The sequence below is a fragment of the Pan paniscus genome, chromosome 5 (assembly GCF_029289425.2).
Source record: "Pan paniscus chromosome 5, NHGRI_mPanPan1-v2.0_pri, whole genome shotgun sequence".
Classification (NCBI taxonomy): Eukaryota; Metazoa; Chordata; class Mammalia; order Primates; family Hominidae; genus Pan; species Pan paniscus.
This window is the reverse complement of record NC_073254.2, coordinates 95,313,055-95,332,049: the sequence shown is the minus strand read 5'-3', so window position 1 is coordinate 95,332,049 and position 18,995 is coordinate 95,313,055. Positions and strand designations below refer to the sequence as shown.

General features: G+C 38.1%; 1 protein-coding gene across 1 annotated transcript in view; it reads left to right on the top strand.

Moving 5' to 3' along the window:
- Positions 1-5: 5 nt before the first annotated feature.
- Positions 6-18,995, top strand: part of TMEM30A (transmembrane protein 30A) — a 32,091-nt gene continuing 13,101 nt past the window's right edge. The window contains exons 1-2 of the mRNA XM_003805808.6: positions 6-609; positions 17,288-17,395. Coding sequence (XP_003805856.4) covers positions 37-609; positions 17,288-17,395 — 681 coding nt within the window. The 5' untranslated portion in view covers positions 6-36. The remainder of the gene's footprint in view (positions 610-17,287; positions 17,396-18,995) is intronic.

Sequence of the window (18,995 nt, the reverse complement as noted above, 5' to 3'; positions counted from 1 at the left end):
AGGACCACGCATGCGCGAACGCAGCTTCGCGATCCAATGGCTGAGCCCGTCACAGGACAGATGATCAGGGTGCGTCCGCCTTTTCGTTCCCGCTTCTATCCTCCTCCCCTTTCCCCTCCCCCTGTCCCTCCTTCTTCTCCCTCCTCCCTCTCTCCCTCCCTCTGGCGTCTCCAGCCGACTTTCGCTTCCCGTCAGCAGCCTTTGGCGGAAGAGTGTCCCGCCTCTTCCGCTCTACAGCGGAGGTGGCTGTGGCGGTGGCGCTGGTGGCTGCGGCGGCGGCGGCAGCGGCGCTCGAGCGGTTCCTGTCAGGGTCAGCCGGCGGGCCCCCTGGGTGGTCCACCTGCAAGTCGCGGAGCGGCGCCCCAGGGATCGATGGCGATGAACTATAACGCGAAGGATGAAGTGGACGGTGGGCCCCCGTGTGCTCCGGGGGGCACCGCGAAGACTCGGAGACCGGATAACACGGCCTTCAAACAGCAACGGCTGCCAGCTTGGCAGCCCATCCTTACGGCTGGCACGGTGCTACCTATTTTCTTCATCATCGGTCTCATCTTCATTCCCATCGGCATTGGCATCTTTGTCACCTCCAACAACATCCGCGAGATCGAGGTGAGGGGAGGGAGCTGTGGTGGGAGTTGGCGTTGCTCGGGAGGAGGGTCCTACGCGCCCACTCCACTTCTTTCCCAGCGCCCAGAATCCAGTTGACTGGCTGACCCCGCGCCGTCCACCACCCCCTTCCCTCTGTTTCTCTGTTTTTTCTTTCTCTTTCTGCGGGTTTCCTGAATTTGCAGGTTTGTCCTAGCTTTGTCTTGCTCGAGATTTACGAAGGAGCAAATCCACGGAATGAGCTGAGACGGAATGAACGTTTAATGCAGAAGATAGGTCAGGTGGAGAACGCTTCTTCAGTGGGCGGTTTGTGTGGTTCCGTGGGGGATTAGTGGGGGTTGTTCACGGAGGTAAAAAGAGAAGTGGGGGCGGGGGGCAATTGTAACTAGGTAGATGTAACCCTGAGTGAATTGACAGGGTCAAAGTGCCATTACCTTTGTGGGAAGTATCCCAAGACACAGAGATGAACACCTTGGCCATCGTTGGGAAAAGAACCAGAGTCGTAGAGGTATTGACGATTCTAATGTAAAGAAGCTGTCGCATGTTACCAGGTCACATATGAGGACTTATGACAAATGTGCATAGTACTTTTCATTTTGAGCTAATTCGATATTTTTAGTTGTAGGGCAAGATGTACATAAAAGATAACCTGAAACTTCAATTCTGGTTTTGCTTTTAGGCTACGTTTATTAATGTGCCCTACCTTTGCTGGGTTTTTGTTTTGTCTTGTTTTGTTTTTGTTTTTGTTTTTTTTTTACAAAAAGAGCCAGTGACCACACTCAGGGAGTAAGTTGTGCACTGTCTACCAAACATTTTACTGATACTAACTTTGCTGAATGTGTAAGACATGACAGGAAAACTTGGGGAAACATTTCTTTGTCGAAAGCACAGTATCTTTATCTGCAGGGGCGAAGACGGTTGACAGTACACTGTATTAATATATACTCTATAGGTGTCCAGTATTAAGCATCTCTCATCTTTTCTTGCATATCTGAGAATTTTTTTTTTTTCTAAATCTATTTGAAAGGGCAGGAACTAGTACCAAGTTCTCTTGATTCCTTCTGTTCTGTTTATACACACACACACACACACACACACACACACACACACTTTAATAAATATACTTTGTGATTTAATGGGACTTTGAGAGTAATTTTATTTTTAACTACTGAAATAGGGATGGGGTTCCAGTTTAATTTGCAGTGTTATCTCTAAAAGCAAGATTGATGTATTTTGTAATTCTACAGTGCTTACTTCAGTGTTGATGACAGTAATAAGAATAGTATCTATAGAATAACTAGTTTTAAAGTTTTTTACTAAAAATTCATTCTCAATTTAATAACTAGAGAGTTACAGTATTTTTTTTCAGCATGTATTTTAGTTTGTTTTATCACCTTAGTCTCCCTAATAGTCCTGCAAATGTAGTACTTGTTCTAACCATACTGGGATCCCACATTATATTAGGATATGGGCAAAGCGGTGTCATGCAAGGAACATGGGCATTGGCTGGGGTCAGGCAGAGCTGGTTTTAAATTCCAGCTCAGCTACTAACCAGCTCAGTTTCTTGGAAAATTTCCGTAATCTCTCTGAGCTTCAGTTTCCTGCAAAATAGGTAGAATCATTCGTATCTTCTAAGGTGTGAGAATTAGAAGCAATGTAAATAAGATGTCTGGCACTAGGGATCTGTCTCCTGATCCTTAATCAGGAGAAGAGAAATAGAGAGGTTGAGATTTGACAGTAAACTAGTTGAGAGTATTGTAAAAAATGAGACAGAAACTCAGGTGTCTTGATTCCCAGCTTTAAGCTTTCACCCTACACTAAGATCCTTTTACTGCAATGTTAGTAAAGTAAAAGAAAATAATTTAACATCAGAAATTTGAATGATTTTATTTAAACTTCTTAAGATAATAAGATGAAAATAGCAATAATTTGGAATTGTATATAAATTAGTATTTTCAGAACTCAGCTTCCATTAGTATTTACTATAGTATAAAAATAAATATTTAACTTTTCTTAAAATCTTTGGGTTTTGGAGTAAAATAAGGTTCTTCACGCTAAGTAGTAGACGAAATAGAAATTTTTCAAATGGCTCTCGTGTAATTCTGATTTCAAGTTGCCTGAAGAATCTGCTGCAGCTTAGCCTGGTTAAAAGGGCACTGAAGAGTCAGGGAATTAAGGTTGAAATCCCAGCTCTGTCACTCTGTACTTTGTGATCTTAGGTATAATTTTGAGTCCAATTTCTTTACTTGAAGAGCCAAAAGATTCAGATTAGACTGCGTCTAAGAGGCTGTTCAACTCTAAAATTCTATGATTTCCAATTCAAATGTGATTTTATAAAAGCAGGATGTGTTTAAATTGTATTGCCTTTGAAACAGGAGGAAATGAAAATTAAGAATAATTGGGAATTTTTTACTGACACTGACATACAGTTGTGCAGACAGAATCCACATATATATTTTTAAAGTTTGGATGCTAAATATATAGAGAAATGCTTCTGAATTGTGTCTGGAAATTCCCCAAACACACATACTTGTTTCCTGCTTGTTCTCTACCCTTTGTTACCCACTAGTTGTAAATGGGTAATGAGAGGTTCTTACCAACATTCACTTTCATACTGTAAGTTACTCACACTTTATTTTTTATTTAAAAAACCTTCATTGCTATTTTAGTTCAGATTACTAGGGCAAAGGAGGCTTGTCAAATCCAAATGCTTTTTTAATATAGCTTAAAGTGCCAAAATCAAAAATCCAAACTTTTTCAAGTATAAAATCACTAGATTTTTCTCATTCCCGCAGAAATGTTACATTAAAAATTACTACTTTTGAAAAGTGTCTTGGACACCCCTGGAAAAAAAAGATATTTTCACATTTTAATGCTTACTTTTGGTAGCAGATTTCCTCTACTTTTTAGGTTTATGTGTCTTGTTTAGTTGGTTTTTAGATTTTCAATAATCTAAATAAAATTTGGCTAATAGAAAATCATAATTGCTTTATCATTCACGAGAAAATATTTTAAATATTTAATATCTTCATTTATTATCAGGAGCAAGGAATGAAGATTTCCTTTAATTTGGCAATTGTGAGTCAGGCACATCTTTCAAAGGGCACTGATTTTCTAGTCTAGGACCCTTGTTGGTGAGACTGAGATACAGAGGTTACTTGAAAAATATAGTGAGGTTATTCTTAACTTTTGTAAAAGTATCAGTGTGAAGTTACATAGTTTTAAATTTATGGTTTAAGTCAGATTAGGTTGTTATTCAGACTAAGTTTAAAAACTAAACATTTACTTCAAGTTAGTGTTGCCAAAAACATTTAAGGTACATTTTCATGAGATCTTAGTGAATTAGCTCCCCATTCCCCACGTTTGATAAACTCTCAACTTTCTTCTTCACCTTATTTTATTTACTGCCCTCGATTATTTAATCCTGATTATTTTCTGTTGTCCTAGTTTCTGATAAAAATTTTTATGTATGTTTTTACTCCTAAATTGAATTATTAGATTATAAGATTTTTAAGGAGATTAAATTTCTCATCTGTATTTAGCAATCTTTGTTATACTTAGGCTTTAGCTAAGAGTCAGGGAAGAATAAGTTGCTTTATATAAATTATCGTTAAAGATTAGGCACTTTTATGTTAAAAAGTTTAAGGTTTTAATATTCAAGTTGATTTTAGTTACTTAGAAGCTGACTTTTGGAAATTAAGGTTTGTGGTGTTTTAACTTGTTTCTCAAGTAATGTTAGTACTTAGAGCAAGGAATGCGAAAGTAAATATGGCCAGCTGGAATGTTTTGCGTGGCCCAGGAACATTTAACAGATGAACATTTGTAACCGATTTGATGATAGGAGAGCACTAACTTTGAATCCCAATTATGAGAAACGTCTCCTCCAAAATTTCCATTCTTCTCATTAGTATTAGTAGACCTATATTACCAAAGAATTGTACATATTATTGTTGCATTTTGAATTTTATCAATAAAAATTGTTGCAAATTTGTTTTCTCTCTTGTTACATAAGAACCTACATACCTAATATCTTGGACCATGCTTCTGGGTCCACAAAGCCTGAAGTATTTACTTTCTGGCCTCTTACAGAAAAAAATTGCCTGCCCATGACTTAGAGTTTTAATGAATCATACCAGCAAAGTTAGTATTTGCTACACAAATAGCTGTGTTTAATTTACATGTTCTAGTCCTCAATAATTGTTCAAGATAGGTGTAATGATCCCTGGCAATTGCTTAGGTTCTGTCTTTGTACAGATTTAGTAGATATAAAATTTACCATTAATATTGGCTTAGGAACATCATTCTTCATTTCTTTGTCACAGACAAAAATCAGGCAGCCTAAAGAAAGTTGCTTTTGAAAGTTTTATTTTACTTACCTTTTGTCTTCATTAAGGTCTCTCGAAAAGACTTCAGATAAATCATTTAGTGTGGAATAATCAGTTCAAGGGGGAGTACTTAAAATATGATTTTTAACTTAATTTGATTAATACTTAAAATGATTTACCTTATTACTCAGCATTTTGTTGAATGACCTGTTTAGGTCTTATGTTGATTTCCTTTTTGACAAATTTACATTCAAAATGGAAGTTTTCCAGTCGTTTTCCTATATAGTGTAAAAAATGCACATCTTTCAAATTCCTCCTTTCCCACTGCATTAAATTCTGAGTCTGTTTCTTAGGAATAGAATGTATTTTTAGAATTACCAAGAAGAAATGCCAGTTTGACTTAGGTGAACAATTACAGTGGTAGCAAAACAAAGCTGAGAATGTGATATCTCCTATCTGCTCATCTACATCTGTTCTATTTTGCCTCTGGTTCTTTGTCTTGGATTTTAGCTAATGGGCAAGTCTCCAGACTATCATTGTAGTTTGCACTGTGCCTTGTATGCTCTTGACATTAGTAAGCATTAATTTTTCAAAATGAGAGAACTGTAGCTTGTCTTCCACTTGGTAGCCTCTTTTGTTTCTAAAGATAGGAACTATGTGCTTTAGTGTGAACTTTATTTTTTGAATAAAGTTGTTACAACCCGTGGTAACAACTTTATTCAAAAAATAAAGGATTGTTAGGCCCAAAAGGTTTTATTAAGGTCTGGACATTATGTCTGGCTACCCTTGAATTTTAGCTGATAAAGGGTGTTGTGGTTTTATTTGATGGTGAAAACTCATAAGCTGAGTTAAATTTATAAAGGATTTTAATCAACATTGGACATTGTCTTCATACATTTTCTTCAAAGTGCATCTCTGGGAATAGTGGGAGATAGGGAAAGTTTGGGAACAGGACTTCCCTCCCTGCCCACCCCCCCACACACCTTTTTGGAGCAGAGGACCTTCTTAAGGAGCTTGGCATCTTTTGGGGAAGATGAGACACAATAACAAGAAAACTAAGCATTGCTAGGTGAGTGGCACAGGCAAGAATATCCTTTGGTAGTTCAAAGGAGGATGCAATCACATCTATTTCTAATGACCATGGAACGCTGTGTAGGAAGTGGGCTTTGAGCTGGTACTTGATAAATAGCACTTCTTTAGGGGAGGTTTGGATGCATTCCAAGAAAGGTGATTAATATGAACAATGATCTAGTGGCAGGAAATCAAAAAGTGTATAGATAAAATAGGAGTAAGAGCAAATTAGCTGGTGCTAGATTGTGGATAGTCTTGAGTATTTGATAATGAATATATTAAACGAGGGAAGTGACATGATTGCTACACTATCAGTTAGGAGTGGGTTGAGCAATGAGTAATTATGATTTTCATTCTCATGTAAAATGCCTTAGGAACATAGTGTGAAGCTGTCATGGAGGTTCTGTTTTACTGAGTCTTCACTTGATCTAATCATTTACTGCCCAGCCATTCTTAGGAACTGGCTCTCATGCTTACAGTTCGGCATGGAAGCTAGGGTTCTAACTGCCTTTTCACGGTAGCAATGTGGAAGAAGGGATGAACAAAGAGATAAAGGCCTTTTAAAGAAGGTTCTTGAAAACTGTCATGTACCACCTCCACTTAGTAACAAGGCCACACAAGCTACAAGGGAGGCTGGAAAATGTTTTCATTCTGATAACAAGGTTCTCAGTAAGTGAGACTTTTGTATTGTGAAAGAAAGATAGAATAGAAATTGAGGCGAGGGGTTGCTATTAGCAGTCTCTGCAACACAGGGTTAGAGGAAGATTTATCTGGTGGTGAAATGGTATGTCATCAGGATGAGAGCTAGATCTCATAGACGTGAGAGTAGTAGTTTAGGCACTGGAATTAATGTTTGCATTTTTATATTGATTATAATAATATTGAATCCAACTTGATTTCATAGTGAAAGTCATTAATGTTTTTTCATGTGAAAAGTGAGTTAGGTATGTGGCTTTGCTGATACTTAAAAAAAAAGGTATAGGAGTATTGAATATCACCATCTTCCTCTTGTTTTCTTCAACCTCTTTTTTCCATCTCTGTTCAGCATATAAATGTGTTTTGGTTTCTCCTTAAAAAACAAAAATATCCTTTTATTTTTATTTTATTTTTCTTTTTTAGAGACAAGGTCTTGCTCTGTTGCCTGGGCTTCATTGCAGTGGTACAGTCGTAGCGCACTGCAAACTCAAACTCCTAGGCTCAAGCAACCCTTCCACCTCAGCCTCTTGAGTAACTAGGACTATAGGCGCATGCCACCAGGACTGGCCAATTTTTAAATTTTTGCTAGAGATGGGGGTCTCGCTTGGTTGCCCAGGCTGCTCTTGACCTCCTGGCCTTAAGCAGTCCTCTTGCCACGTCCTCCCAGAGTATTGGGATTACAAGCATTGTTAGCCACCGCACCTGGCCTTTTTTAAAAAAAAATAGAGATGGGGCCTTGCCGTTGCCCAGGCTGGAGTGCAGTGGCAATGTTCATAGCTCACTGTGGCCTCAAACTCCTGGGCTCAAGTGATCTTCTTGCTTCGGCCTCCCAAGTAGCTGGGATTACAGGCGCAAGCCACTGTGTCTGGCTTAATTGTATTTCATAATAAAACTATTAATAATGACTAACATTTTTTGAGAGTATACTCTGCTAAGAGTTTTACATACATCATGTTGGTTGATACAGTGACACTTAACAAGGGTAACATTATTATTCTCTCCATTTTTTTTTTTTTTGGATGAGGACATTGAATCTGAGATTAAGTCTTCTGCTTAGTCACACAGGTGGGATTCATACTTTAGCCTTCTGACCTCTTGTTTAGTTTCCTGTAGTTTCCTGTATTCTCTTTCCACACAATCTGTTTAAAAAGAAGGGTCCATGCTTATTGCCAATGTCCATTCCCATCTCCCTTTAACTCCTTAATTTGCTGCGTTTGAAGTATGTTAAATGGTAAAAAATCCTATGAAGAAAAATGAAGGAAGGGTTGATGGTTTATAATTTTAAATAGGGTAGCCAGGGGAAGCCTCAGTAAAATGGCATTTGAATAAAGAACCAAAAGAGGGAAGAGAGTGAACCATATTGATATGTGAGGGAAGAATGTTCCAGGCAGAAGAAATAGTAGGAGCATAGGTCCTGAGGAATGTGCTTAGTTAGGTGTTTGAGGAACAACAAAGAGGCCAGTATGGCTGAAGTAGAGGGGGAAGAATAGTAGAAGATGAAGGTATTGGGAAATATTAGGAGGAATATCACATGAAGCACTATAAGAACTTTGGCTTCTCCGCTCAGTTTAGTGAGAAGCCATTGAAAAGTTTTGCACAGATAGGTGTTATTATTTCACTTATGTTTAAAAAGAGTCACTCTGGCCTTGACATGGAGAATATTGCCTGGTAAATAAGAGTAAAGCAGGGTATTTCTGATAGGAAAAAGCCAAAGCATATTTCCTAGTCTCACACACCACTCAACACTTCTGACACCACATGTGTGGAAATTTTTCCCTACACACCATCCAGTTCTGACACCAGATTCTCCAGCACACACCAATTGGGTGTCCTATACTTTCATTAAATTCTGGCACTATCTACTAGGAGATAGTATCAGATCTCACAGGGTAAGGGCTCAGTCCCACAAGACTGCCTCTCACTTTAGATGCCAATTGCAAGTCCCAGGCTGCGACCTGTACTTCTGGCCAAATTGCTATAAACTGGTGTTTCCATGACGCCCTCCTTGAGTTTGCTTTATTTGCTAGAGCGGCTCATAGAACTCAGGTAAACACTTTATTTATGTTTACCCGTTTATTATAAAGGATATTACACAGGATACAGATGAAAAACCAGATGGAAGAGATGTAAAAGGAGATGTTTGGAGAAGGGGTTCAGAGCTTCCATGTGCTCACTGGGGTGCCACACTTCAGGCACTTCCATGTGTTCAGCTATCTGGAAGCGCTCTGAACCCTGTCTTTTTGAGTTTTCATGAAGGCTTCATTATGTACACATGATTGACTCAATCATTGACCGTTGGTGATCAGCTCAGTCTTCAGTCACTCTGCCTCCTGGGACTCAACCTTCAGTCCCTTTCCCCTTCCCACAGGTCTATTCATGCCTTGGTCTTTCTAGTGACCAGCTTCCATCCTGAAGCTATTTAGGGGGCACCAACCACCAATTGTGTCATTAGCATATGAAAGACACTCATCACTCAGAGACTGTAAGAGTTTTTTTAAGGAGCTCTGTACCAGGAAACTGGGAGCAAAGATTAAATATGTATTTCTTACTGTAAATCACAATATCACACAGGGAAACCAGTTAAGAGGCTATTGCAAGTAATTCAAGCAGGAGATGATGGTGGTCACAGTAGAATGGTTGCAGTGAAAAGCAGTTAGATATAGAATATATTTATGAAAGTACAGCTAAAAGAATTTTCTCATGCAATTGATATATGGGGTGTAAGAGAAAGTGAAGAATCAAAGATAACTAAGATATTTTGGTTTGTAGCTGGAAGGATGGAGTTGTCATTTTTCAAGATGGGGAAGATTGTAGGAAAATGAGGTTTTAAGTATGCTAGTAAGAGGATGTGGTGGGGGAAGCAGAATAAATAGTTCAATATTTGACTTGTTAGGATGAGATGCCATTAGACATCCAAGTTGGGAATAATGAGTAGGCAAACAAATATAGAGTTCAAGGGGAAGGTTGAGACTAGAGTTACACATTTTGAGGGTTAATCAGCATAGATGATGTATAAAGGCCTAATTAGCATAGATGGTGTATAAAGGCCTAAGATAGGATGAAATCATAAGAGTGATTTATAGGTCAAAGAAAAGTAAGAAGATCCCTGAGTCACTCCAGTGTTTAGAGGCTGGGGAGCTAAGGAGGAACTAGCAAAGGAGACTGAAAAGGAGCAGCCAGTGAGGTAGGACAAAAACATGGAAACTGGTATCCTGGAATCAAAGGAAGAGCTTGTAAACAACATGCCAAATGTTGTTGCTCATGGTTCACAGAAGAGCAGGACTGAGAACTGACTCTTTTTTTTTTTTTTTTGAGACAGAGTCTCGATCTGTCACCCAGGCTGGAGTGCAGTGGCACAATCTCGGCTTACTGCAAGCTCCGCCTCCAGGGTTCATGCCGTTCTCCTGCCTCAGCCTCCCGAGTAGCTGGGACTACAGGCGCCCGCCACCAGGCCTGGCTAATTTTTTGTATTTTTAGTAGAGACGGGGTTTCACCGTGGTCTCGATCTCCTGACCTCATGATCCGCTCGTCTTGGCCTCCCAAAGTGCTGGGATTACAGGTGTGAGCCACCGCGCCCAGCCTGAGAACTGACTTTTGATTTAGTGACATGAAAAGCAGTGGTAAACCTTACAGAGAGTGGCATCACCATCCATAGGGTTTTTCATGCCAGAAACCCTGGAAATCAACCTAAGTGTATTTGCCCTCATCCCATCTCTAGGCACTAAGTTCTGTAGATTCTACCTTCTCTTTCTTTTGTGAATCTGTCTTTTGTATTCCTGCTGCCACTTTATTAGTTTAAGTTCTCAACATTTTTCACCTGGATTATTGTGGTGGCATTCTGTCTGGCATTCTCTTTAATCTCTCTGCACATTGGTGCCACAGTGATTCTTTTTGAGAGGCTAGTCTTAATGTTTCCTTCTTTTATTTAAAATTTCTCTTATGGCTGTTTCTGTCTAGCATTCAGGATACTGTTCAAACCCCTTTACATAGAGTGTAATTTTCTTCATGATAGGCTACTTTCTGCTTTTCTAGCCACATCTCCTACCACTCCTCTACCTTATGCTCTAGTCATGGCAAACTACTATAGTTTCTGGAATGTGACGTGCTAATAGTTTACCTGAAATGACCTTCCTTTTCTTATTCTATCACATTTTCAAATGCAGTTCCTATTAACATGGAAAGTCTTCCTTGATTCTCCTTTTTCCACCTGGTATATATGCTTCTCTCAGTTTCCAGAAGTACTAGCTTACGGCCTGCCTTAAAATTATATTATCCTGTAATTATTCATAAATGTGACTTTCTATCCCACTTGTCTGTAAATTCTTTTGTAGCATGAACAATGTATTTTTCCATTTTGTATTCTCATCCTGTAGACAGTGCCTAGCACCTAATAGGGACTCAGGTTTGAATGAGTGAATGAAACTCAGTCAGTACCATCGAGACATCTTAACACAGTTTGTTGAGAGTTTTTTGGTCATCTGAATGGTATTATGGGTCTGAAGGAGTTCTTGAAATTACCCAAGGAAAATATTATATACTATAAATCAAACTTGTATAACTGTGATATCCATCCATATCTAAAGGCAAAACAAATTTGCCTATTGAAGAGTAATCCAGAGAGTGCTGAAAATTTAACAAACAGGTTAACTGGCAAATGCTGCAGCAAAGAGAGACAAATATCGTAACCAAATATCATGTTCCAAGCCTCCAGTCAGGGATGTAGTCTCTCTTTGTACTCTCTCCCTGTAGATAACATCTACTCGGCAGCTTTCATGGAGAAATTTGCTGACTACTAGACTAGCTTGTATTGCCATACCACCTACACTTTTTTTTTTTTTAATAAAAATATCCATTCTATTTTAATGTTGTTTTCTGTGTTAGATACTGAACTCCAGGAGGTCAGGTGCTAGGCTGAATCCTCATTGCTGGGACCATAGAGGCATTCATAAATGTTAGGTGAATGAATGATTACGTCGATGGGCAGTCAGAAAGAAATGAAAGTCCTATTTCCTATCTGTTTATATGCAAATATTTGATTATGTTGTTCTCCTCAAAACTCTTCAGTTCCTTATTTCCTGCGGGACATTTTAACACTCAGTTACTTAGCTTGCTGAGGCTTTATTGTCAGCAGCAGTAAGCAGCTCTGCCTAGCTTAGACAGGAAAGAAAGTATTAAAGGAGGATTGGGTAACTCTCACACAAAATGGATGGGACGTATAGAGAGTCAGGTTTGGAGGCAAGTGGGAACTAAGAGAGTTTTGAAAGTATAAACAGTCTGATCCAGATGCCACAGCTGCTGTTGAATTTCTCTTGCTAGACTACTACTGTGACTGCTCATTTAATCACACCCACTCTTTGTTTCCCAGGATTCACTGGTCTATGTGCGAGTGTCTGATTGCTGAGTCTAGCTCTTGTACCTTTACACTGGCTACCATGGGTTTATGGAGAGGAAGAACCCATCTCTCCCTTTGGTTTTTGAAGTGGGAGGTGGAGCCCTGCATCCTTCCAAAACTCAAAATGGACAGTTCCACAAAACTTGGAAACAATTCCAGCAATTGCCAGGGTAATTGTATTTTTAAAATGAGATGATGTGTGTTAGAAATAGATAATCAGTGCCATGAGGAAAAGTCAGCATAGAGACAGAGGACCTCTCAGAAACGCAGTCTTTACTTTCTGCAGAAAGGGCGCTGCTCACAGATGGAACAATGGTGAGAGCACACTTGAACAAAGGAAAAGCAACATATTTATCCCTTATGCATTTGGGTCATCCTTACTGCCGTATCCTGCATCCATTGGCTGGAGCTGGACCTCACAGTTTTAAACTGATACCCGATTTGCTAATAACCTAAAACTTTCCTAAATAGGTAAGTGCAAGGGAGAACAAAGAAGGAGAGGAAGTTGCTTATGAAAGGTTTAAGGAAGCAATAACATTTCCAAATAAGGAAGGGGCATAAGCTATGAGCTAGGACTTGCCTGGGCCTGTCCAGGCATGCCTGAGTAAGCCGAAGCAACTAACTGGGCTAAAGTGTAAGAACTAATAGTTGATAGGAGGCTTTAGAGTAAGAAGTTATTATTTCTAGTGTCTATTGTTTTATTTTTAAACCAAGATGAGCTTTGAAGAGGAGCTTTTCTACTTTCTACATGTGTATTAAGTACTTACAATGCCCAGCACTTAGTATACATTCAATAAACAGTAGTCAGTGAAATACAGTATATAGTTTTGGGTCCAGTTTACCTTCTTAGCTGCCTCATTTCCTTCCAACATGAAAACTCCATAAATACAAAGTATGTATGCTATTGTCCTTAAATATACCTTGTGATTTCCACCTCTGTCTTCTCCATATGCCACCTCTTTCTCTCTTTTCCATCTTTCTTTTATGGCTCTGTTCAAATCTTTGCTGCTTCTCAGTAAGAAAGAAGTGTTGGTCCATCTATTTATTATTCCTCTATGCCATCTAGTTTGGCACTTAGAATTTAAGGTAGTTTTCTTGGTATTTATATGTTATCTTTGATAAAGTAGTCTGCTAGAGGGCAAAGGGGACTGACTATTTTGGGGGAAAAAATGGTTTAGTAGAAGGAACATGAGGCTTGGAGTCAGAAATCCTTGGTTCCAGCTTAGCACTAGCTATCACTACTTGTGTGACCTTGGACAAGTTTCTGAATGTGTTCTTTTTATATAAAATGGAGATAATGCTATAGAATTTTGGTGAGGGTCAGATGAAATATGTATGTGAAGGAAAAGGCTGTGTAAACTGTATAACGTATGATTGCTTTTGTGTGTATCTTATACCTAATGTCATGCCTTACACATAGGCTTAATATATTAATGATAATGATTTTTTTAAATAGTCCTTTCAGATTTTCATGGCATCAAAAGACATGTAATTTTTTAATACATTTAAAAAATCATAATCAGATTGTGATGAAGATGTTATAGCTATCTTTCATTTTGTTCATGTGTAATTTAATATTCAGTGATTACTCTTGGTTTCAATAAAATGTTATATTGTTATATTTTATACTGTAGCATAATTTATTAGATTTCAAATTCCATCAGATTATTTTTGTTCAGTTAAAAAAAGAATATGATTCCTCTTGCAGATTTTGCCCCTAGAAACTAATTCTAAACAGAGTGATTTGAGAGGTTTCTGTTCAAAAATGTATAATATGGGAATAAGTTCAGCTGGCAACTTTTTTTTTAATGCTTAGATTAGTCTTAAGAGGGAGAAAATGTACAGAGATTTTAAAATATAGTTTGTTTTTCTGAATGGTCTTTTCTTTCATCTCTCCAACATCATAAAACTTGGTATTTAAGTGGAATATTGTGCATGAAAAGGCCCCAGGTGCAAAGTTGTGGCCCAACAGGTCTAATGAAAGATTACATAGGCTTTGCCTCTCTCCGTTTGGGAGACCTGTGTTTTCAGTTTGTTTTAGTTATGTGACTAGCTCTTCTTTAATTTTGCAGTGAAAGAAAAGTTTCTCTAAACAATTTCATCAGTAAACAAATAAGCTTTGATGAAAACTGTTTCTATAGGAGGTTATACTGGAATTTGACTAAACCAAGTTTTGTTAAGCAAATGTATGACTTTTAAAAAGCCACTAAATGTTACACCTTACCAAGGAGTACTACAGTGTCTTAATCAGCTGGGTGATACCTTCCATTGGTTGGGTTAAACAACCAATGTTTATTTCTTGTAGTTCTGGAGGCTGGGAAGTCCAAGGTCAAGGTACTGGTAGATTCAGCTCCTAGTGAGGTCCCTTTACAGGCTTGTAGATGGCTGCCATCTTCCTTTGTCCTCAGATGATAGAGATTGAGAGAGCTGTGGTCTTTTTTTCCTCATCTTATAAGGACACTAATCCCATCATAGGAGCTCCACCCTCATGACCTCACCTAAATCTGATTACCTCCCAAAGGCTCCTTCTCCAGATACCATCATACTGGGGGATAGAGCTTCAACATAGGACATTTAGGGGGACACAGACATTCAGTTCATAACATTCAGGTGGCAAGTAAGCATATAAAAATGCTCAACATCATATATCAATAGAGAATTACAAATTACAACAACAATGACATATTACCACATACCTAGTAGGATGGTGAAAATCCAAAACTGACACCACCAAATGCTAAGGGAGGATGTGGAGCAATAGGAATTATGATGGAATGCAAAATGGTATACCTCCTTTGGAAGTCAGTTTGGCAGTTTCTTACAAAAGTAAACATACTCGGCTGGGCGCAGTGACTTAACACCTGTAATCTCAGCACTTTGGGAGGCCAAGGCAGGTGGATCACGAGGTCAGGAGATCAAGACCAAAATAAGAATTTAAGAGAAATAATGGGGCTGGGCGTGATGGCTCATGCCTGTAATCCCAGCACTTTGGGAGGCCAAGGTGGGCGGATCATGAGGTCAAGAAATAGACACCATCCTAGCCAACATGGTGAAACCCCGCCTCTGCTAAAAATACAAAAATTAGCTGGGCATGGGGGTGCACTCCTGTAGTCCCAGCTACTCGGAAGGCTGAGGCAGGAGAATCACTTGAACCCAGGAGGCGGAGGTTGCAGTGAGCCGAGATTGTGCCACTGCACTCTGCCTGGTGACAGAGTGAGACTCCGTCTCAAAAAAAAAAAAAAAAAGCAAACATACTCTTACTCTATGATCCAGCAATTGCATACCTTGTATTTAGCCAAGTGGGTTGAAAACTAATGTCCACACAAAAACCTGCACATGGATGTTTAACAGCTTTATTCATAATTTCAATAACTTGGAAGCAACCAAGATGTCCTTCAGTAGGTAAACAAATCAATAAACTGTGGCCCATCCACACAGTGGATATTATTTATTGCTAAAAATAAATGAACTATGAACCCATGAAAAGACATATAAAATCTTAAGTGAGTATTACTAAGTGAAAGAAACCAATCTGAAAAGGGTACATATGGTATGATTTCATATATAACATTCTGGAAAGTACAAAACTATGAGGACAGTAAAAAGATCAGTCCTTTCCAGGGGTTAGCAGAGAGAGGGATATAGAGTACAGAGGTTTTTTAGGGCAGAGAGACTATTCCGTATGGTAACATAATGGTGGATACTCATTATACGTTTGTCAAAACCCATAGAATATGCACCAAGTGTGAACCCTAGTGTGAACTGTGGGCTTTGGGTGATGGTGATGTGTCCGTGTAGGTTCGTCGATTATAGCAAATGTACCACTGTGGTGTGAGATGTTGATGGTGGGGGAAGTTGTGTGTGTGTGTGTCAGAGGCAGAGGGTATATGGGAACTCTGTACTTTGTTCAGTTTTGCTGTGAACCTTAAACTATAAAAATAAGTCTATTAAAAAATGTTTATGGTGGAAAAAAAAGCCTTTCAATTTAGCAATCGGGCCAGATCTTCTGACATCAACCAGTATACTGCAATTCAATTCTGGCACTAACCATCCTGAAATAGTGTCAGACTCCACAGGTTCAAGGGCATGGTCCCCAACAAGACTGCCCCCACTTCAGACACCAGCTGCAAGTCAAGTTCCCAGGCCACTTATACTTCTTGTCAACTGGCTCCAAATCCAGGGAGTTCCCAAGACCATTCTCACTACCTCGCCATAAGATTTCCCTCACTTCAGATGCCATTTGCAAGTTCAGGGATCTCCAGGTCACCCATATTTCTGACCAACTGGCTATATATTCAGAGGGGGTCCTAGAAGACACATATAGCAAGGTCTTGAAGAGTCCTGAATGCAGAGCTTTTATGCCCTCTCCCTGTATACTTAGAGCACATTACCCTCCCAGCACATTAGTGGATTCACCAACCAGAAAGCTGTCCTTCACTTCAGTGTCTAGAGTTTCTATTGGGACTTCATGATGTAGGCTTGATTGATTGAACACTGACTAATTGATTGAACTAAATTTTTAGCCCCACTTTTCTCCTAAGAGATTGGGCTGGGCCAAAGGTCTGCAATCACACAACTAGTCTTTTTGGTGACTAGCTGCTATCCTGAGTCATCTTGTTAACTAACATAAACTCTGGTGTGAATCAAGGGGCTTATGAATAACAAAGATACTTCTGTCACCTGGGAAATTCCAAGCATAAAGCTCCTTGCCGGGAACCCAAGACAAAGACAAATTCAGCACCAGGTGTTGAAAAAACAGTAGCTCTTGGTAACCTAATTTTTTTCAAAAGTATATAATGGAAAGCTGAGGTGACTGAAAAGTATTTAAGATTGAAAGATTTAAGAGGAAAAACTGATTTATTGATCTCTGTTAATCTAGTATTTTAATAGTTTGGATGTTTTAGCTATGTAAATATGCAGTTTTGAATTTTGTATGTATGATTTTATGCATAAATATATTTCTTTGATAAAAAGAAGAGAGGACTTTACTTGGAAAGATCAGCCAGTAGAACAACAGAGGACCCTTTCCAGTTTTTACTACCTCACACTGTCAAACAGATGACCTTAAAAACAGTTTTTGTCTGAGCTCTAGGTCATTTCATTGGACTTAATTTTCCTTTTAATAGCAAGTCGTTTCAGAGTGTTTTAGGTATCCACTTTCTCTAAGGAAGTGCTTAGTTATATTTTTCTCTTGCAGATTGATTATACCGGAACAGAGCCTTCCAGTCCCTGTAATAAATGTTTATCTCCGGATGTGACACCTTGCTTTTGTACCATTAACTTCACACTGGAGAAGTCATTTGAGGTCTGTGTTTCCAAGTAATGTGCTAGAAAAGCCATGCTTTAAAAAATACTGATACTGTACTAAATGTCTTTTACAAGGTATTTTCCTTTTATAGAGAAGTCTCTTTAATTTACTGGAGTTTATAGGCTTTTGAGGAAGATCGTTTTATGTGTTTGGCTGTTGGATTTTGCTGTCTGGTAATTAAATACATTTATTTGAATGGTTTAGTTAGTACTTTGTAGACAAAATTTAAGATATTGTATTTTATCCTTTCAATAGATAATTTTATGACTGTACGAATCAATTTTTTATCAAGTTTTATATACTTGTATTTTAAAATTATTGCTCAAATTGTTGTGCATACTTACGATACTAAAGCAAGCTTTACTTTAGAAAATAAATAATAATTCTCCCATTACTTAATTGAATTATTTTTATGACATATGAAGCATTATAAAAAATGCAAACACTTATTAAAACCTTACTGATCATTTATGTTTTTATAAGTAGTTAGAAATCCATCTGTTTGCATTTACACTGCCATTCTGAACACATGCTAACGGACATAAAGATTCAGAATAGGCATGTAAAGACCACTTTGTATTCTCCTGTGCCTGAAAATTGAGCTTAAAATAATTATTCTTAAGGCAGCAAAACTGCATTAATACATGCCAACTTTTTAGATTTTCTGAACTTAAGATTTTCTAAAGGTAGTGATGACTTTAATAGTCCCTAATAGTTGGTTGCCATCTAGTGGTTATAGATGCTCTTGCACTGACATAAAGGACAGGATAATGCTGCTTTTGAATAATACATGAAAACAAATTTTGTAGAAGACAAATGTAATTATTTAACTTTGTTTCAGCAGAAACAGAATATACATTTAAAGTATCTTTACAAGTCCATGATTTTTCAGTGTGATGGGCAGACAATAAAGATGCAATAAATTCTGCTTTTGTCAGAACAGGCAGAATTGAAGAAACGAGAGACTAGTATTGATATAGAAGCTCTATTAATTTTCTCTCCCATTCAAAAAACACTTCAGAACTTGTTTTTTGCAAAGGCAGTCAACCTCAAATTCATTCTCTTGTGGACTCTGTGTTTCTTCACAAGCTCAAACTTTGAATTGGACTAAACTCTTCAGGGAACTTCAAGTAGGTTATTTTATCTCAGTGTTCATTCAAATAATCTCTTTTTCAGTTTACAAATTGAATTTACTGTACTGAATCTTGAGTAATATTTCCTTTTAAAAAAGAATATTCATTTTCTCAATTTCTGTGATGTAATTTTGATATTCCCTCTCTTCCACAAGAAGGTTTCCATGTAAACATTTTCTTTATATAGAATGGGAAAATTTGCATGGTTTGACATTTGAAAGTCAAGCATTAAATAAATGATAGTGTATATAAAAATAGCAAATCAAATGAAGTCTACTTATAATGTTACTGAATTACTTTTAATTAAGGATAAGAATATAGAAAATAGAGGTAGCAACCAGAAAGGAGAAAATAGCTTAATGTTTGCTACTTCTAAAAATTTTAATCATTTAAGATGGCTTCTTAGCATCTTCTAAATAATTGTAATGTTTATAGGTTACACTTCTTTCCCAGGTTATTTCAAA